Consider the following 14,383-nt stretch of genomic DNA (forward strand, 5'->3'; position numbering starts at 1 on the left):
GACGATACAACGCGCCAATTGAACATAATTTTGCACGATATCCCTTAGGACACCCAAAAACTCTATCAATCAGTGCCAAGCCGAATAACTGGCTGCATATAGGCCAGAAGTGGACTGGCGCGTTATTGGCTTGCTCAATTTGTGATGCTCTTTCTCTTCAATAAATCATCCAATTTTTCTGAAATAATAAAAATTTGTTTGTCTGTAAATATACATCACATCTACCGAATCACGTCCCATTGGGATAATTCTTTCGTGGTTTTTTTTTTTTGTGTGTGTGTGTGCGTGTGTGATAGAGAAAGAGAGAGAGAGAGGGAGAGAAAGAGAGAGAGAGAGAGAGAGAGAGAGAGAGAGAGAGAGAGAGAGAGAGAGTAACTTAGAGTGTATAATAACATTATAATTAAATTTTAGGCTCTGAGTACGCCGTCGACGTAAATTTCAAGAACTGGAATCCAAAGAAACTGGTAAGATTTAGCACCCGTTTCGCTCTGATGCTGGTAGCGCCGTGTCGTGTCAAAGATTCCATATGACTACTGTACCATCGTCCTCAACTCACGGTGGTCGGTCAGACGTGGGTCCAACTAGAGTAAATTTCGCTCAACGGCGTCCCACTTGTGCTTAATTGATTTGAGATGCCATTATAGCTCCAGTATGTTCATGGTGTGTGTTCCCCAATCCATTCTACCACAGTTAGAGAGCGGTGAGAGGGTGCAGTATATTGTTGAAAGTATAGGGCGTCTGCAGGGATCTGTAGACGAACAAATGGGTGATCCGTTAGGTAGATACCTGATCCTTGATTGATATATCTCTCATCGCTGTGAAACAATGACAGTCATAATAGAGGCCCGATTTCACCCTGTGTAAAAACACCTCCCACCCCAGGATGAACAGTGTACGGTGGCAGGCTGGGTGCATACATCTTCAGCAACGTATACTGCAACTCCACAATTAAGACGACCTGTTTCTCAATTTATGGCGCCGGATGGGGATGATGTTACGCTGATCAGAATCTCTGTGCCCTGCTCTGAGTTGAGTTGTACGACGGTGGCTTCTGTAACCAAAGCGAGGAAGTGATTCTTAATGGAATAACTGCTCAGCAGTTGTTATTATCTAGGCTTTAGAAGATGATCGATTTACTGCACTGTCACCTGCCTATACACTGTTACATTCGATCTTAATCAACAGGAATCCTTCTCATTTTCCTACTCTGCTCTGCGAAAATTAGGTACAAGGTAGACAAAGTACCGTAAATTTTAAAAACTCCGTGGAAATGAATGAAAGTGCTGGAGCATGTTTGCAGCGGTCCCCCAGTTTTGCACAGAAAGCTGGACATCACACGCCGTGAGGTCAGTGTGACTATAGCACCAAACGGGGCTGACCTCGCAACACCGGCACTTGAACGAACCGGAGGAGACAATGTATGTGAACCAGCGACCAGTCACGGTGCCGGTGTTCTTCATTACAACAAGGCGCAGAGACAACGTTTGGTGACTTCACACGGGGTAAGAATCATCGAGAAAGTGGAAGAAGGAAGAAGTGTGACGAGTGTAGCTCAAAATGGTTCAGATGGCCCTAAGCACTATGGGACTTAACATCTGAAGTCATGAGTCCCCTAGACTTAGAACTACTTAAACCTAACTAAGCTAAGGACACCACACCCATCCATGCCCGAGGCAGGATTCGAACCTGAGGCCGTAGCAGCAGCGCGGTTCCGGACTGAAGCGCCTAGCACCGTTCGGCCACAGCGGCCAGCACGAGTGTAGCCAGGACTTCGATGTTACTGACAGCATTGTTTCACGTGTATTGGGAGTGTTCCGAGCCACAGGCGCTGCTGCCCGAAGGAGAGGTATGGTCGACCAGCGATCTACTGCAGCAACAAGTGACCACAATTTTAAGGAAGCCCTCTTCTTAGTCTGACTTGTCCAGGCAAACATTTTACATCTGTACTGTGTAACACCGCGCTGTGTGCCAGCGCGCCTTCTGAAAGTTTGCCTGTATTTTCGTTGAATAACCACTTTCAAGACAGAATATCATGTTGTGCCCATTTCCTTCAACCATAATTTTAGATTGCAGATGGTATACATGTGCACGCTTGCCTATTTTGTTGTCCCAAGAGATCTACTCACCTCAGATTAACAATATAATAGTGATACACCTGGAATAAACACTAAATGAAACTTGACATCAGATCTCAGAGTCCTGATCCTGGCTGAAATTTTCAGTTGTCACTCCAGATAATACAGTTTAGGAAAGAAAAAACTTGACGCACAACGAAGGAATTATCCCAATGGGACGGAAATCAGTAGATGTGAAGTACATGTACAAACAAATGGCTTCAGTTTCAGAAAAATGCGATAATTTAAAAGAAATGGCACTCGAGATGTTCACCCCTGATTGTAGGGATGAACGGCGTTATGGCGTGTGACAGTCAGGTTGGTATCCCGTCGTGGTCCAGGGCCTCTCCAGATACATCCTCGGCCTGTAATCTCATTGACTGTAGTAGAATTGTCTTCAGCAGTGAATTCCGCCACGAACTGAGCCTCGATGACCAGCGAAGACCGGCCTGTTGACGCCCGTCAGCGGTAGGTACCATCCTAACTGTCGCTCACCATACGTCACGACAAACAGGAGTGATGGTCTGGGGTGCTATTTCTTTTCACAGCAGGTCCCCTCTGATTTTCATCCGCGACACCCTTACAGAATAGCGTACGTTAACGATATTGTTCGCCCCGTTTTATTGTCATTCATGGAAAGCCATCCTGATCTTATACACAAATCAAAAAAAGTTTTGCATCACCTCGATTCCGAGTGTTCCGGAACCTGTACAGAAAATTGGAAGAGAGATCAACATAATCGTAGTTTCCGCCCTTTTTACTGCTCATGAAAACCACACGTTGCATATTGTACCAACATAGAGTGAGACCTTCAGAGGTGGTGGTCCAGAAAATTGTACACACCGGTTCCTATAATACCCGGTAGCACGTCCTCTTGCATTGATGCATGCCTGTATTCGTCGTGGCATGCTACCCACAACTTCATCAAGGCACTGTTGATCCAGATTGCCCCACTCCTCAACGGCGATTCGGAGTAGATCCCTCAGAGTGGTTGGTGGGTCTTGTCGTCCACAAACAGCCATTTCTATCTATCCCAGGCATGTTCGATAGGGTTCATGTCTGGAGAGCATGCTGGCTACTCTAGTCGAGAGATGTAGTTATCCTGAAGGAATTCTTTCACAAGATGTGCACGATGGGGGCGCGAATTATCGTCCATGAAGACGAATGCCTCGCTAAAATGCTGCCGATATGGTTGCACTATCGGTCAGAGGATGGCATTCACGTATCGCACAGACGTTACGGCGGCTTCCGTGACCACCAGCGGCGTACGCCGGCCCCACACAATGCCACCCTAAAACAGCAGGGAACCTCCACCTTGCTGCACTCGCTGGGCAGTGTGTCTAACGCGTTCAGCCTGACCGGGTTGCCCCCAAACACGTCTCCGACGATTGTCTGGTTGAGGGCATATGCGACACTCATCGGTAAAGAGAACGTGATGTCAATCCTGAGCGGTCCATTCGGCATGTTGTTGGGCCCATCTGTACCGCACTGCATGATGTCGTGATTGCAAAGATGGACCTCGCCATGGACGTCGGGAGTAAAGTTGCGTATCATACAGCCTATTGTATACAGTTTGAGTCGTAACATGACGTCTTGTGGCTGCACAAAAAGCATTTCTCAACATGGTGGCGTTGCTGTCAGGGTTCCTCCGAGCCATAATCCGTAGGTAGCGGTCATCCACTGCAGTAGTAGTCCTTGGGCGGCCTGAGGGAGGCCTGTCATCGACAGTTCCTGTCTCTCTGTATCTCCTCCATGTCCGAACAACATCGCTTTGGTTCACTCTGAGACGTCTGGACACTTCCATTGTTGAGAGCCCTTCCTGGCACAAAGTAACAATGCGAAAGCGATCGAACCGCGTTATTGACCGTCTAGGCATGTTTGAACTACAGATAACACGAGCCGTGTACCTCCTTCCCGGTGTAATGACTGGAACTGATCGGCTGTCTGATCCTCTCCGTCTAATAGGCGCTGCACATGCATGGTTGCATTTGGGCGGGTTTAGTGACATCTCTGAACAGTCAAAGGGGCTGTGTCTGTGACACAATATCCACAGTCAATGTCTATCTTCAGGAGTTCTGGAAACCGGCGTGACGCAAAACTTTTTTTGATGTGTGTATTTAAGCAAGATAATATCCGTCAACATACGGTCAGAGTTTCTACTGCTTGTCTTCGTGCTTGCCAAACCGTACCTTGGCAACCAAGATATCCGAATGTCTCCCCAGATGAGAAAATTTGGAGCATTATGGACAGAGCCCTCCAACCAACTCCTGATTTTGACGATACAACGCGCCAATTGAACATAATTTTGCACGATATCCCTTAGGACACCCAAAAACTCTATCAATCAGTGCCAAGCCGAATAACTGGCTGCATATAGGCCAGAAGTGGACTGGCGCGTTATTGGCTTGCTCAATTTGTGATGCTCTTTCTCTTCAATAAATCATCCAATTTTTCTGAAATAATAAAAATTTGTTTGTCTGTAAATATACATCACATATACCGAATCACGTCCCATTGGGATAATTCTTTCGTGGTGTTTTTGTGTGTGTGTGTGTGTTAGAGAAAGATTGGTTGGTTGGTTTGGGGAAGGAGACCAGACAGCGTGGTCATCGGGGAAGGAAGTCGGCCGTGCCCTTTCAGAGGAACCATCCCGGCATTTGCCTGGAGTGATTTAGGGAAATCACGGAAAACCTAAATCAGGATGGCCGGACGCGGGATTGAACCGTCGTCCTCCCGAATGCGAGTCCAGTGTCTAACCACTGCGCCACCTCGCTCGGTGTGTTAGAGAAAGAGAGAGAGAGAGGGAGAGAAAGAGAGAGAGAGAGAGAGAGAGAGTAACTTAGAGTGTATAATAACATTATAATTAAATTTTAGGCTCTGAGTACGCCGTCGACGTAAATTTCAAGAACTGGAATCCAAAGAAACTGGTAAGATTTAGCACCCCGTTTCGCTCTGATGCTGGTAGCGCCGTGTCGTGTCAAAGATTCCATATGACTACTGTACCATCGTCCTCAACTCACGGTGGTCGGTCAGACGTGGGTCCAACTAGAGTAAATTTCGCTCAACGGCGTCCCACTTGTGCTTAATTGATTTGAGATGCCATTATAGCTCCAGTATGTTCATGGTGTGTGTTCCCCAATCCATTCTACCACAGTTAGAGAGCGGTGAGAGGGTGCAGTATATTGTTGAAAGTATAGGGCGTCTGCAGGGATCTGTAGACGAACAAATGGGTGATCCGTTAGGTAGATACCTGATCCTTGATTGATATATCTCTCATCGCTGTGAAACAATGACAGTCATAATAGAGGCCCGATTTCACCCTGTGTAAAAACACCTCCCACCCCAGGATGAACAGTGTACGGTGGCAGGCTGGGTGCATACATCTTCAGCAACGTATACTGCAACTCCACAATTAAGACGACCTGTTTCTCAATTTATGGCGCCGGATGGGGATGATGTTACGCTGATCAGAATCTCTGTGCCCTGCTCTGAGTTGAGTTGTACGACGGTGGCTTCTGTAACCAAAGCGAGGAAGTGATTCTTAATGGAATAACTGCTCAGCAGTTGTTATTATCTAGGCTTTAGTAGATGATCGATTTACTGCACTGTCACCTGCCTATACACTGTCACATTCGATCTTAATCAACAGGAATCCTTCTCATTTTCCTACTCTGCTCTGCGAAAATTAGGTACAAGGTAGACAAAGTACCGTAAATTTTAAAAACTCCGTGGAAATGAATGAAAGTGCTGGAGCATGTTTGCAGCGGTCCCCCAGTTTTGCACAGAAAGCTGGACATCACACGCCGTGAGGTCAGTGTGACTATAGCACCAAACGGGGCTGACCTCGCAACACCGGCACTTGAACGAACCGGAGGAGACAATGTATGTGAACCAGCGACCAGTCACGGTGCCGGTGTTCTTCATTACAACAAGGCGCAGAGACAACGTTTGGTGACTTCACACGGGGTAAGAATCATCGAGAAAGTGGAAGAAGGAAGAAGTGTGACGAGTGTAGCTCAAAATGGTTCAGATGGCCCTAAGCACTATGGGACTTAACATCTGAAGTCATGAGTCCCCTAGACTTAGAACTACTTAAACCTAACTAAGCTAAGGACACCACACCCATCCATGCCCGAGGCAGGATTCGAACCTGAGGCCGTAGCAGCAGCGCGGTTCCGGACTGAAGCGCCTAGCACCGTTCGGCCACAGCGGCCGGCACGAGTGTAGCCAGGACTTCGATGTTACTCACAGCATTGTTTCACGTGTATTGGGAGTGTTCCGAGCCACAGGCGCTGCTGCCCGAAGGAGAGGTATGGTCGACCAGCGATCTACTGCAGCAACAAGTGACCGCTACATTGTGGAATGTGCAAGAACGTACGTAAAACTGCGATGCAAATGCAAACACATTTAACAAGACTGGAAGGCACGCAGCCTTCTCTCCACAGTGACACGGAGACTGCAGGGTAGTAGCACCTCTTCCCGACGACCAGAACGTTGTGTTCCGTTGACACCAACAAACTGGTGGCACCGCTTGCGATGATGCCAAGAGCATGGGGCAGACCAATGACTTCTGGGTTATGTACTCTTCTCGAATGAGAGAACATCAGTCTGAGTAGTGATTCTGGTGAAAGATGGGAACACGTAATGCACCCAGCAACATTGTCGAATATGATCGTGGTGATCCCGGTGTTCAGGTGTGAGGAGGCATAATGCTGCGTGGGTTCACTGTCTTTGAAATCTCACCGGTCAACATTGTTATGACAGTGTACCCATTCCCCATGTGCGTTTTTTCAGGGGTACATTCGGCGCTAACTTCATTTTTACGGATGACAGTGCGTGACCGTATATCGAACAGTGTAGCTGGAGAAGCTCTTGTATCGAGGGATATCCAGCGAATGGACTGCCCTGATCTTTTCTCCTACTTAAATCCCATCGAGCACGTGACAGGTGCGATGCGAAGTCGTACTACAGCATGTCAACATCCACCAACGAGCATTCAACAGTTGTCAACTGCACTGGTGGAGGACTGGAAGACCTAAAATGGTTCAAATGCCTCTGAGCACTATGGGACTTAACATCTGAGGTCATCAGTCCCCATGACTTAGAACTACTTAAACCTAACTAACCTAAGGACATCACACATATCCATGCCCGCGGCAGGATTCGAACCTGCGACCGTAGCAGCACCACGGTTCCGGAGTGAAACGCCTAGAACCGCTTGGCCACAGCGGCCGGCTGGAAGGTCTAATGGAACGCCTTACCACAAAAACTCCTTACCAATCTTGAGGCCAGCACAGCAAGATATTTCAGAGCAGTCATTGTCATTCTTCGTGATCGCACACCCTCTTAAAACCACCTCCCACCTTTCGTAATGTCCAGGAGACCAATGTGAATATCAGAGAGTTCTATGGAATTATTGCCTTTCAATAAAAATGTCGTTTCTGTTCGTATTACTGTGTATTTATAAACATGTTATTTCTGTTCGTATCACTGCGTATTTGTTTCAACTACCCTTTGTACTATATTGTAGCAGTTCTTTTTATCTATGGCCGAAGTCTCATTGAGCTATGTTACTTCGTAGTACCACATCACACGAACGTTTCTTTCGCCCTACAATTTTGCACACCACTGTATTATTGCCCACACTGTTTGTCACAAACTGTAGCGGTTTTTACTCGAATGCCAGGAACTACTTGACACTGTGTCGAGCGAAAATCCCAGTGTCTGCATACCTCACGTTATCTTATTCATCGTTTCGCGTGTGGCCAGTAAAGAGTCCGGCGACGTTCCAGAAACGCGGTACATCAAAGTATTCCAAGTCTCCGCCCGCCCAGTTGGCCGTGCGGTCTAACGAACGACTTACCGAGCGGGAAGGAGCGCCGGCCCCCGGCACGAATCCGCCCGGCGGATTTGTGTCGAGGTCCGGTGAGCCGGCCAGTCTGTGGATGGTTTTTAGGCGGTTTTCCATCTGCCTCGGCGAATGCAGGCTGGTTCCCCTTGTTCCGCCTCAGCTACACGATGTCGGAGATTGCTGGGCAAAAAAGTTCTCCACGTACGCATACACCACCATTACTAATACTCTACCACGCAAACATAGGGGTTACACTCGTCTGGTGTGAGACGTTCCCTGGGGGAAAGGGGGGGGGGGGTTCTACCGGGGGCCGAACCGCACAATAACCCTGGTTCGGTGTGGGGCGGCGGAGGTGTGAAGCGGACTGCGGTAGTCGTCGTGGGGTTGTGGACCACTGCGGCGAGGACGGAGCCTCTCTGTCGTTTCTAGGTCCCCAGTTAACATAACATTCCATTCTCCGCGGCGATAGGAGCATTCTATCTCCAGAACAATTCTCTGATTCATTCCTCATAGGAGTGTACCAGTACCGTTCGAAGCCTGTTTTCGAAGAGCATTTTGCTACTATTTCTTATCTCACTATTAAACATAACTTAGTGTCCGGACGGCTAGAGAGAATTACAAATCTGCCTAAGGAATTCCGTCTTTTACATCACTCTTCACAAATCGGGAATTAAGATGTACGAACAAAGAGTCTCTGAAGAGATGTAGAAAAGATTTCACTGACGTATTATCATTCTCTTGCCTCTAGAATTATCTCTGCAACGCACTAAGGAGAAACCTAGTCGTTCTCCTCTCACATAACAGCGCAAGTCGTTGTGTATTTGACACCAGTAGATTGACCGACGCATGTGCGTATGTCGTGCGTTGACTGCGACGTACTTTTTCCTTCCTGCCTTTCAAAATGTTTTAATATTGATTCATTGTTTTACGCGCTGTGCCTTTGCGAGAACTATACCGCTACATTATTACTACCTTGTGCAAATCTGATGGAAGGATTAATAGTTAAGTGATTGAGTAATGCATTCCTGACACTTATATTGGAGAGATATCTGATGCTTATTCTATGAGATTTCGAGATTGCAGCCGGATGACGTCGACATTTGGCACGGTATTTCGGTTGACAACCATTCAGGCATCGTAATGTGAATGTGTTAAACACTGTACTGAAGATGGTTAAATGGTTGTCAGGCGAAATATCGTTGCCAGATGTCGACATCATCCGGCTGCATTCGAGAAATGTCATAGAATACTTAGGCTTCCATTTCTTTGAAGATGGATGTTAATCGTAAAACGTACAGTCAAACATCTGAATGAACACGGACAGAACACAGATACTCTTTTGTCGTTACATCGCGGAAGCGCTGTAACAAATGTATTTCAGAAGGCCGTGTTCATAATCGCGGTATGGTGGGATCTTAGTGCTCGGTTTCCATTTGAGGTGCGAGCATGAGGTGAAACGTTTTAGTTTAGCCCGGACCAGCTACCATTTGTAAAGCCATTTGAACGTCTGTCTTACTGTAGCCGTATTACTGTGTGTTAAGCGAGGTCTGAATGACGAATCGGAGCTGGCGTCCAGGAAAATTGTGTTTTTCGATTAATTACTCTTGAAAGAGATATTAATTCGGCTGAAATTAATGCTTGGCTAATGGCACCATTTGTATGTAGACCGTTCGAATTTAACGTGCAAATACGGGCAAAAAAAACCTGTTTTTCTGGCCACTTCTATTCCTTAAACTTGTGGGAATCGATTAAAACATTGCACTAAGGTAAATAAATGAATAAACTCAAAAGATTTTTTTATTATCCGACAATCTATATCCGTTGTCAAGATGCGATGGCTTAAAGTCGAGCTAAATATAGCACGTAAAATTTATTCATACGGGAAATGAATGCACGGAAACGGTTTAAAGTGATTGAGATAAATAAAAAAATAAATAAAAAATAAAAAGTAAAAAAACGCATTCCTACAATAAAATCGAAAACTTGCTTTCAGGAATCTAGCTTCATTCGGATTTTACGTGCAAATCACACGGTTTTCGTGAGTCTCTTTATGTGCGGTACATCTGTTTCAGACTTGTGCGAATCGGTTATAATTTCGTAAGAAGGTAGTAAGATACATGTAATTAATGATTTTCCTGTTGCTTTGTGAAAGATTTATCCACTGCCACGATGTAAGCAACAAGATTCAAAATTCTCAGTCGTCATCCGAGTCTACATCGATTGCCAAGCAGTGGCGGTATAAAATAAAAATAAGGCTGGGAACCAGAAAGAAAAATGCTGCTATCATAGCACAAGAAAGGCGAGTATGTCCTGGTCAGAGTCAGGGATAAGAAAGAAGGGAAGTAGCTTTAAAAACTTATCGGGCAGCTTCAAAGATATTTAAATCAAATAAATCATGACATATATGCGCTTAGTTACACATTAACCCTACTTTTCCGGCATAGCGAGGTCACCTAACAGCAAGGTTCTTGCACACCTGCTTCTTGCAATTTATATTCTAAAGTCCCTGATTCTGTGCCCAAATCTAGAAGAGTCATCATAGTAAACAGTATACGAGATCATGTGGCAGAGGAACACAGACGTAATCACTAAAAAGTTTTTCTGGTGGTATAAAATTTCTGGGAGACCTGGTGGGACGACATCATGACTCATGTTACTTTACTTGACGGAGCACATCGTATTACATCACATGGATACCAATATTAACTAGTAAAAAAGCGCGAATATGTCAAGCTGTTTTGATTTAAATGTCTCTGAAGCTGTCAGATAAATAAATGAACTTGTTCCCTTCTTTCACACCCCTTCCAGGAGATGTTCGCCTTTTGTTATTCTACGACAGGACCATTTTTCATTTGTATCACTACATTTTGATACCAAGATCATAATATAATTAATCCTTGCCATTCCTGAAAATTCATGAAAAATCTCCAGCATGCTGTTTTTAAGGAAAAGGAAGCTTTGTGTTCAACGAGGACACTAGAGACGAAGCACGAGCTCGAATTAAGTAAGAATGAGGAAGGAACCCTCCCTGGACGACCGTACGGGGATTTGAACCATAAATCTCCCGAATGCGATTCCAATATTCTAACCGTTGCGCTACCACGCTCGTTTGCTATTCTGAGCCAAGTCATCTAAATTTACACTTACCATATCTTTTCAACTGGTCAATCATGAATTTCATACGTCACTTGGTCTTTCAGTTTTTCTGGAAGTTACATGCATCAGCATTATTATAGTTTTTGAAAAAAAGAATGTTTGCTTTTGATCTCATTACCAGTAATTATTTCGAAGCAGCTACAACGAGCGGTTGATGCCCACTGTTGTCAAATATTAGTTTATTTTACAGCTTCGTGATTACCAGAGGCCAGCTACTGTACCGGACTACACTGTAACTAAAAAGCATCTGAATCGCTTTGTTTACATTCTTGGTTTGGTTGTTACAGTGATCCAACATACGAGGAGTTTGAAGAACTGGAAGACATTATGTGGATCGACGCCCTGTACAGCAATTTCTCATACATGCATCTGACTGAGAAAATGGTAGTAGTAGATGGCGGATTGTATCCTGAGCGGATGCAGTTCTGGGAGAGTATCGTGGGTGACATCAGGAGAGAAGAAGACGCAGCGGACAAAGCTGAGAAAGAGAAGCAGCAGAAAGCGTGGAGGGAGCGAGAGGAGGAGGAAGAGAGGCTTAAAAAGGCTGAGAACAAAACGGAGGAAGAGGTCGATCCCAAAAAGCTCAGAGTGGAGCTGTGATTTCTATGCTGTTACATTACCCAGCAAGGATGCGACATGTAATTATTTGTGTTCACTGTAAACTTTTCGATAAATTAATTATTTTTATAAAGAACGAAAAGTTTCCAAGTATGAATTCCTTGTTCACCTCAGTGCACATGACATTCTATCAAGGGAGGAAAACAAAGTGGTGAATTATTTGGGAATATGAAACATCGCAGTTTTCTATTCGTACTTGGAGTTTGTTTGGGGCTACTTGGAGAAACCTGATCTGCTCTCTATCGGCCGTATGGAGTCTGTTACAATAAATTGTGTTAATTCTTTTGTCGATGTATTTCTTCGTCGTCGACTTATTTAACACTTTCCTCTTTTGTAGAATGACTAGTTACATTTTCTTTTGACACTGTTAAGAAGTCATAGAGGTTAACACCTGATAACATTGCATGCAACACTAATCATTCCATAGCAAATACTAAAAAAATAATTTGGTTGTTTCATTTTCTATCAAACTTTTGACTAAACAAAAGTGCAACTTAACTCTATCTCAGCATGTAGGCCCTTGAAATCGAAAGCTGTCATCCTGATACACAGGTAATGGTATGTGGTGCCAGCCCGGCTAGCAGCGCAGTCTAACGCGCTGCTTCCCGAGTGGGAAGCCGTGCTGGTCTGTGGCACGAATCCGCCCGGAGGATTAGTGTCTAGGTCCGGTTTACCGGCCAGCCTGTGCATGGTTTTTAAGGAGGTTTTCCATCTACCTCGGCGAATGCGGGCTGGTTCCCCTAATTACACCTCAGTTACACTGTGTCGGCGATTGCTGCGGAATCACTGTCTCCACGCATGTTACACCGTAATTACTCTACCACGCAAACATTTGGGTTACACTCGTCTGGTATGAGATATTCCTGGGGGTCCACTGGGGACCGAACCTCACAATAACACTGGGTTCGGTGTGGGGCGGCGGTGGGGTGGGTGGACTGCTCTGGCCTGTTGTGGGGTTTTGAACCACTGAGGGCTACGGCGGGACGAAGCCTCTCCGTCGTTTCTAGGTCCCCGGTTCAATACATACATACATACTGTGGAACGTGGTTGATCACACGAAGTTGTGAGGCAAATTTCACACTGATTTCCGTATCATGGTCATCATAAACACACATGCACCTAACTATTAACAACAACACAAAAACTTGAAGTGACTCTGAAAAATAATCAGTTGACACGGTAGAAATTAAATACTTCCTCAGGAAATTTGCTATGGAGGAGAGTTATTCTTGGACACTGTAGTAAAAGACTGCGTCTTGCCTAACGCCAGTAATTGGAAAACAAACAATCGTCCCTCCCTGTGCGATATAACTTGTAGAAGAAAAGTTAAACTTCCGACAAGCCACTATGGAGCACATTTATCCTGAATGCTAAGCGCGGGCAATGAAAAAGTTAACGTTCCTAGCTACAATCATCGAAACGATGACAAAGTCGAGACGCGGCGAGCTGTTAAGAGTCCGGTCCCCGTGCCCGCGACGTGTTGGTTGCAGAGTGGGGGTGGGCGGCGGACTGGCCGGCAACAGCGGGGGCGGCTCTGGTGGAGTTAATCGTTTCTAGGCTGGCGATATCACTGCCCTCTGCTGCCCCAGCGCGATGTGCGGAGTTTGACTGGCTGCTTGGCTGGTTCGCGGAAGCTGAACGTAGTCTGTGGGTCTCTCTTGGCCGGCCGCTGGTGGCCGAGCGGTTCTGGCGCTACAGTCTGGAACCGCGCGACCGTTACGGTCGCAGGTTCGAATCCTGCCTCGGGCATGGATGTGTGTGTTGTCCTTAGGTCAGTTAGGTTTAAGTAGTTCTAAGTTCTAGGGGACTTATGACCTCAGCAGTTGAGTCCCATAGTGCTCAGAGCCATTTGAACCATTTTTGGTCTCTCTTGTTCTCAGTCACTAAAAAGTTCTCTCTTTCCAACATTCTTTGAATTACTGAGCACAACATCCGCATTCTGTTTGTTAACTACGATTCAAACCAGTTGTGCGTAAACCCATGAGGTGCGAAAATAACAATGTACGTGAAATGTGTTCTATTTCGGAAACTACTCGCAACAGGACATACGTCCATCAGAAGTTTTTGTTTCAAATGAGCTTTCCTGTCATATTGCTTAATACTGACTGTTTCATGTTGAATAAAAGCCGCTGTAGCTGTTGAAAAACCTTTATTAAAGGCACGAGACATTTCGTAATTTAAATCACATCACCAGGTGAAAATCTAAATAAAAAAAAGAAAGAAGTCGTAAATGATATTACGCAAAGTCCATATCGCAGTGATAAAAAGTGTCTGCAAGACTGAATACTTACATTATAGTGGTCAAACCATTTTTAAAGTCTCGTCCCAATCCTTCCTATTCGGAAATTTTGCAAAAAAGCGATGAAACTGGAACTTATCAACTAATGGAATGAGAAAAAAGATTACCCAAAGCACCGGGAAGAGGGAGTTGGGAGTGGGGGGCGGGGGGAGGGAGAGGACTGTTCCTCCTGGAACACGCTGTGTAGAACAAATAATTGAGGTATTAAAAAACTAAAAATCCGCCTCGATTGCGAAAAAAGCACCTAGTGTTAAGTGTTAACCCAGGTTTCGGCGTAGATAACTACACCTTCTTCAGAACAACAATAAAACCCACAAGTACCTAAGAAGACCTTTGTCAATGATT

The 14,383-nt window shown here is 45.4% G+C and overlaps 1 protein-coding gene across 1 annotated transcript in view; it reads left to right on the plus strand.

Annotated features, from left to right (window-relative positions):
• Positions 1–12,023, plus strand: part of LOC126259763 (venom carboxylesterase-6-like) — a 152,900-nt gene extending 140,877 nt beyond the window's left edge. The window contains exon 10 of the mRNA XM_049956763.1: positions 11,409–12,023. Coding sequence (XP_049812720.1) covers positions 11,409–11,721 — 313 coding nt within the window. The 3' untranslated portion in view covers positions 11,722–12,023. The remainder of the gene's footprint in view (positions 1–11,408) is intronic.
• Positions 12,024–14,383: the final 2,360 nt, after the last annotated feature.

The sequence above is a fragment of the Schistocerca nitens genome, chromosome 5, assembly GCF_023898315.1.
Source record: "Schistocerca nitens isolate TAMUIC-IGC-003100 chromosome 5, iqSchNite1.1, whole genome shotgun sequence".
Classification (NCBI taxonomy): domain Eukaryota; kingdom Metazoa; phylum Arthropoda; class Insecta; order Orthoptera; family Acrididae; genus Schistocerca; species Schistocerca nitens.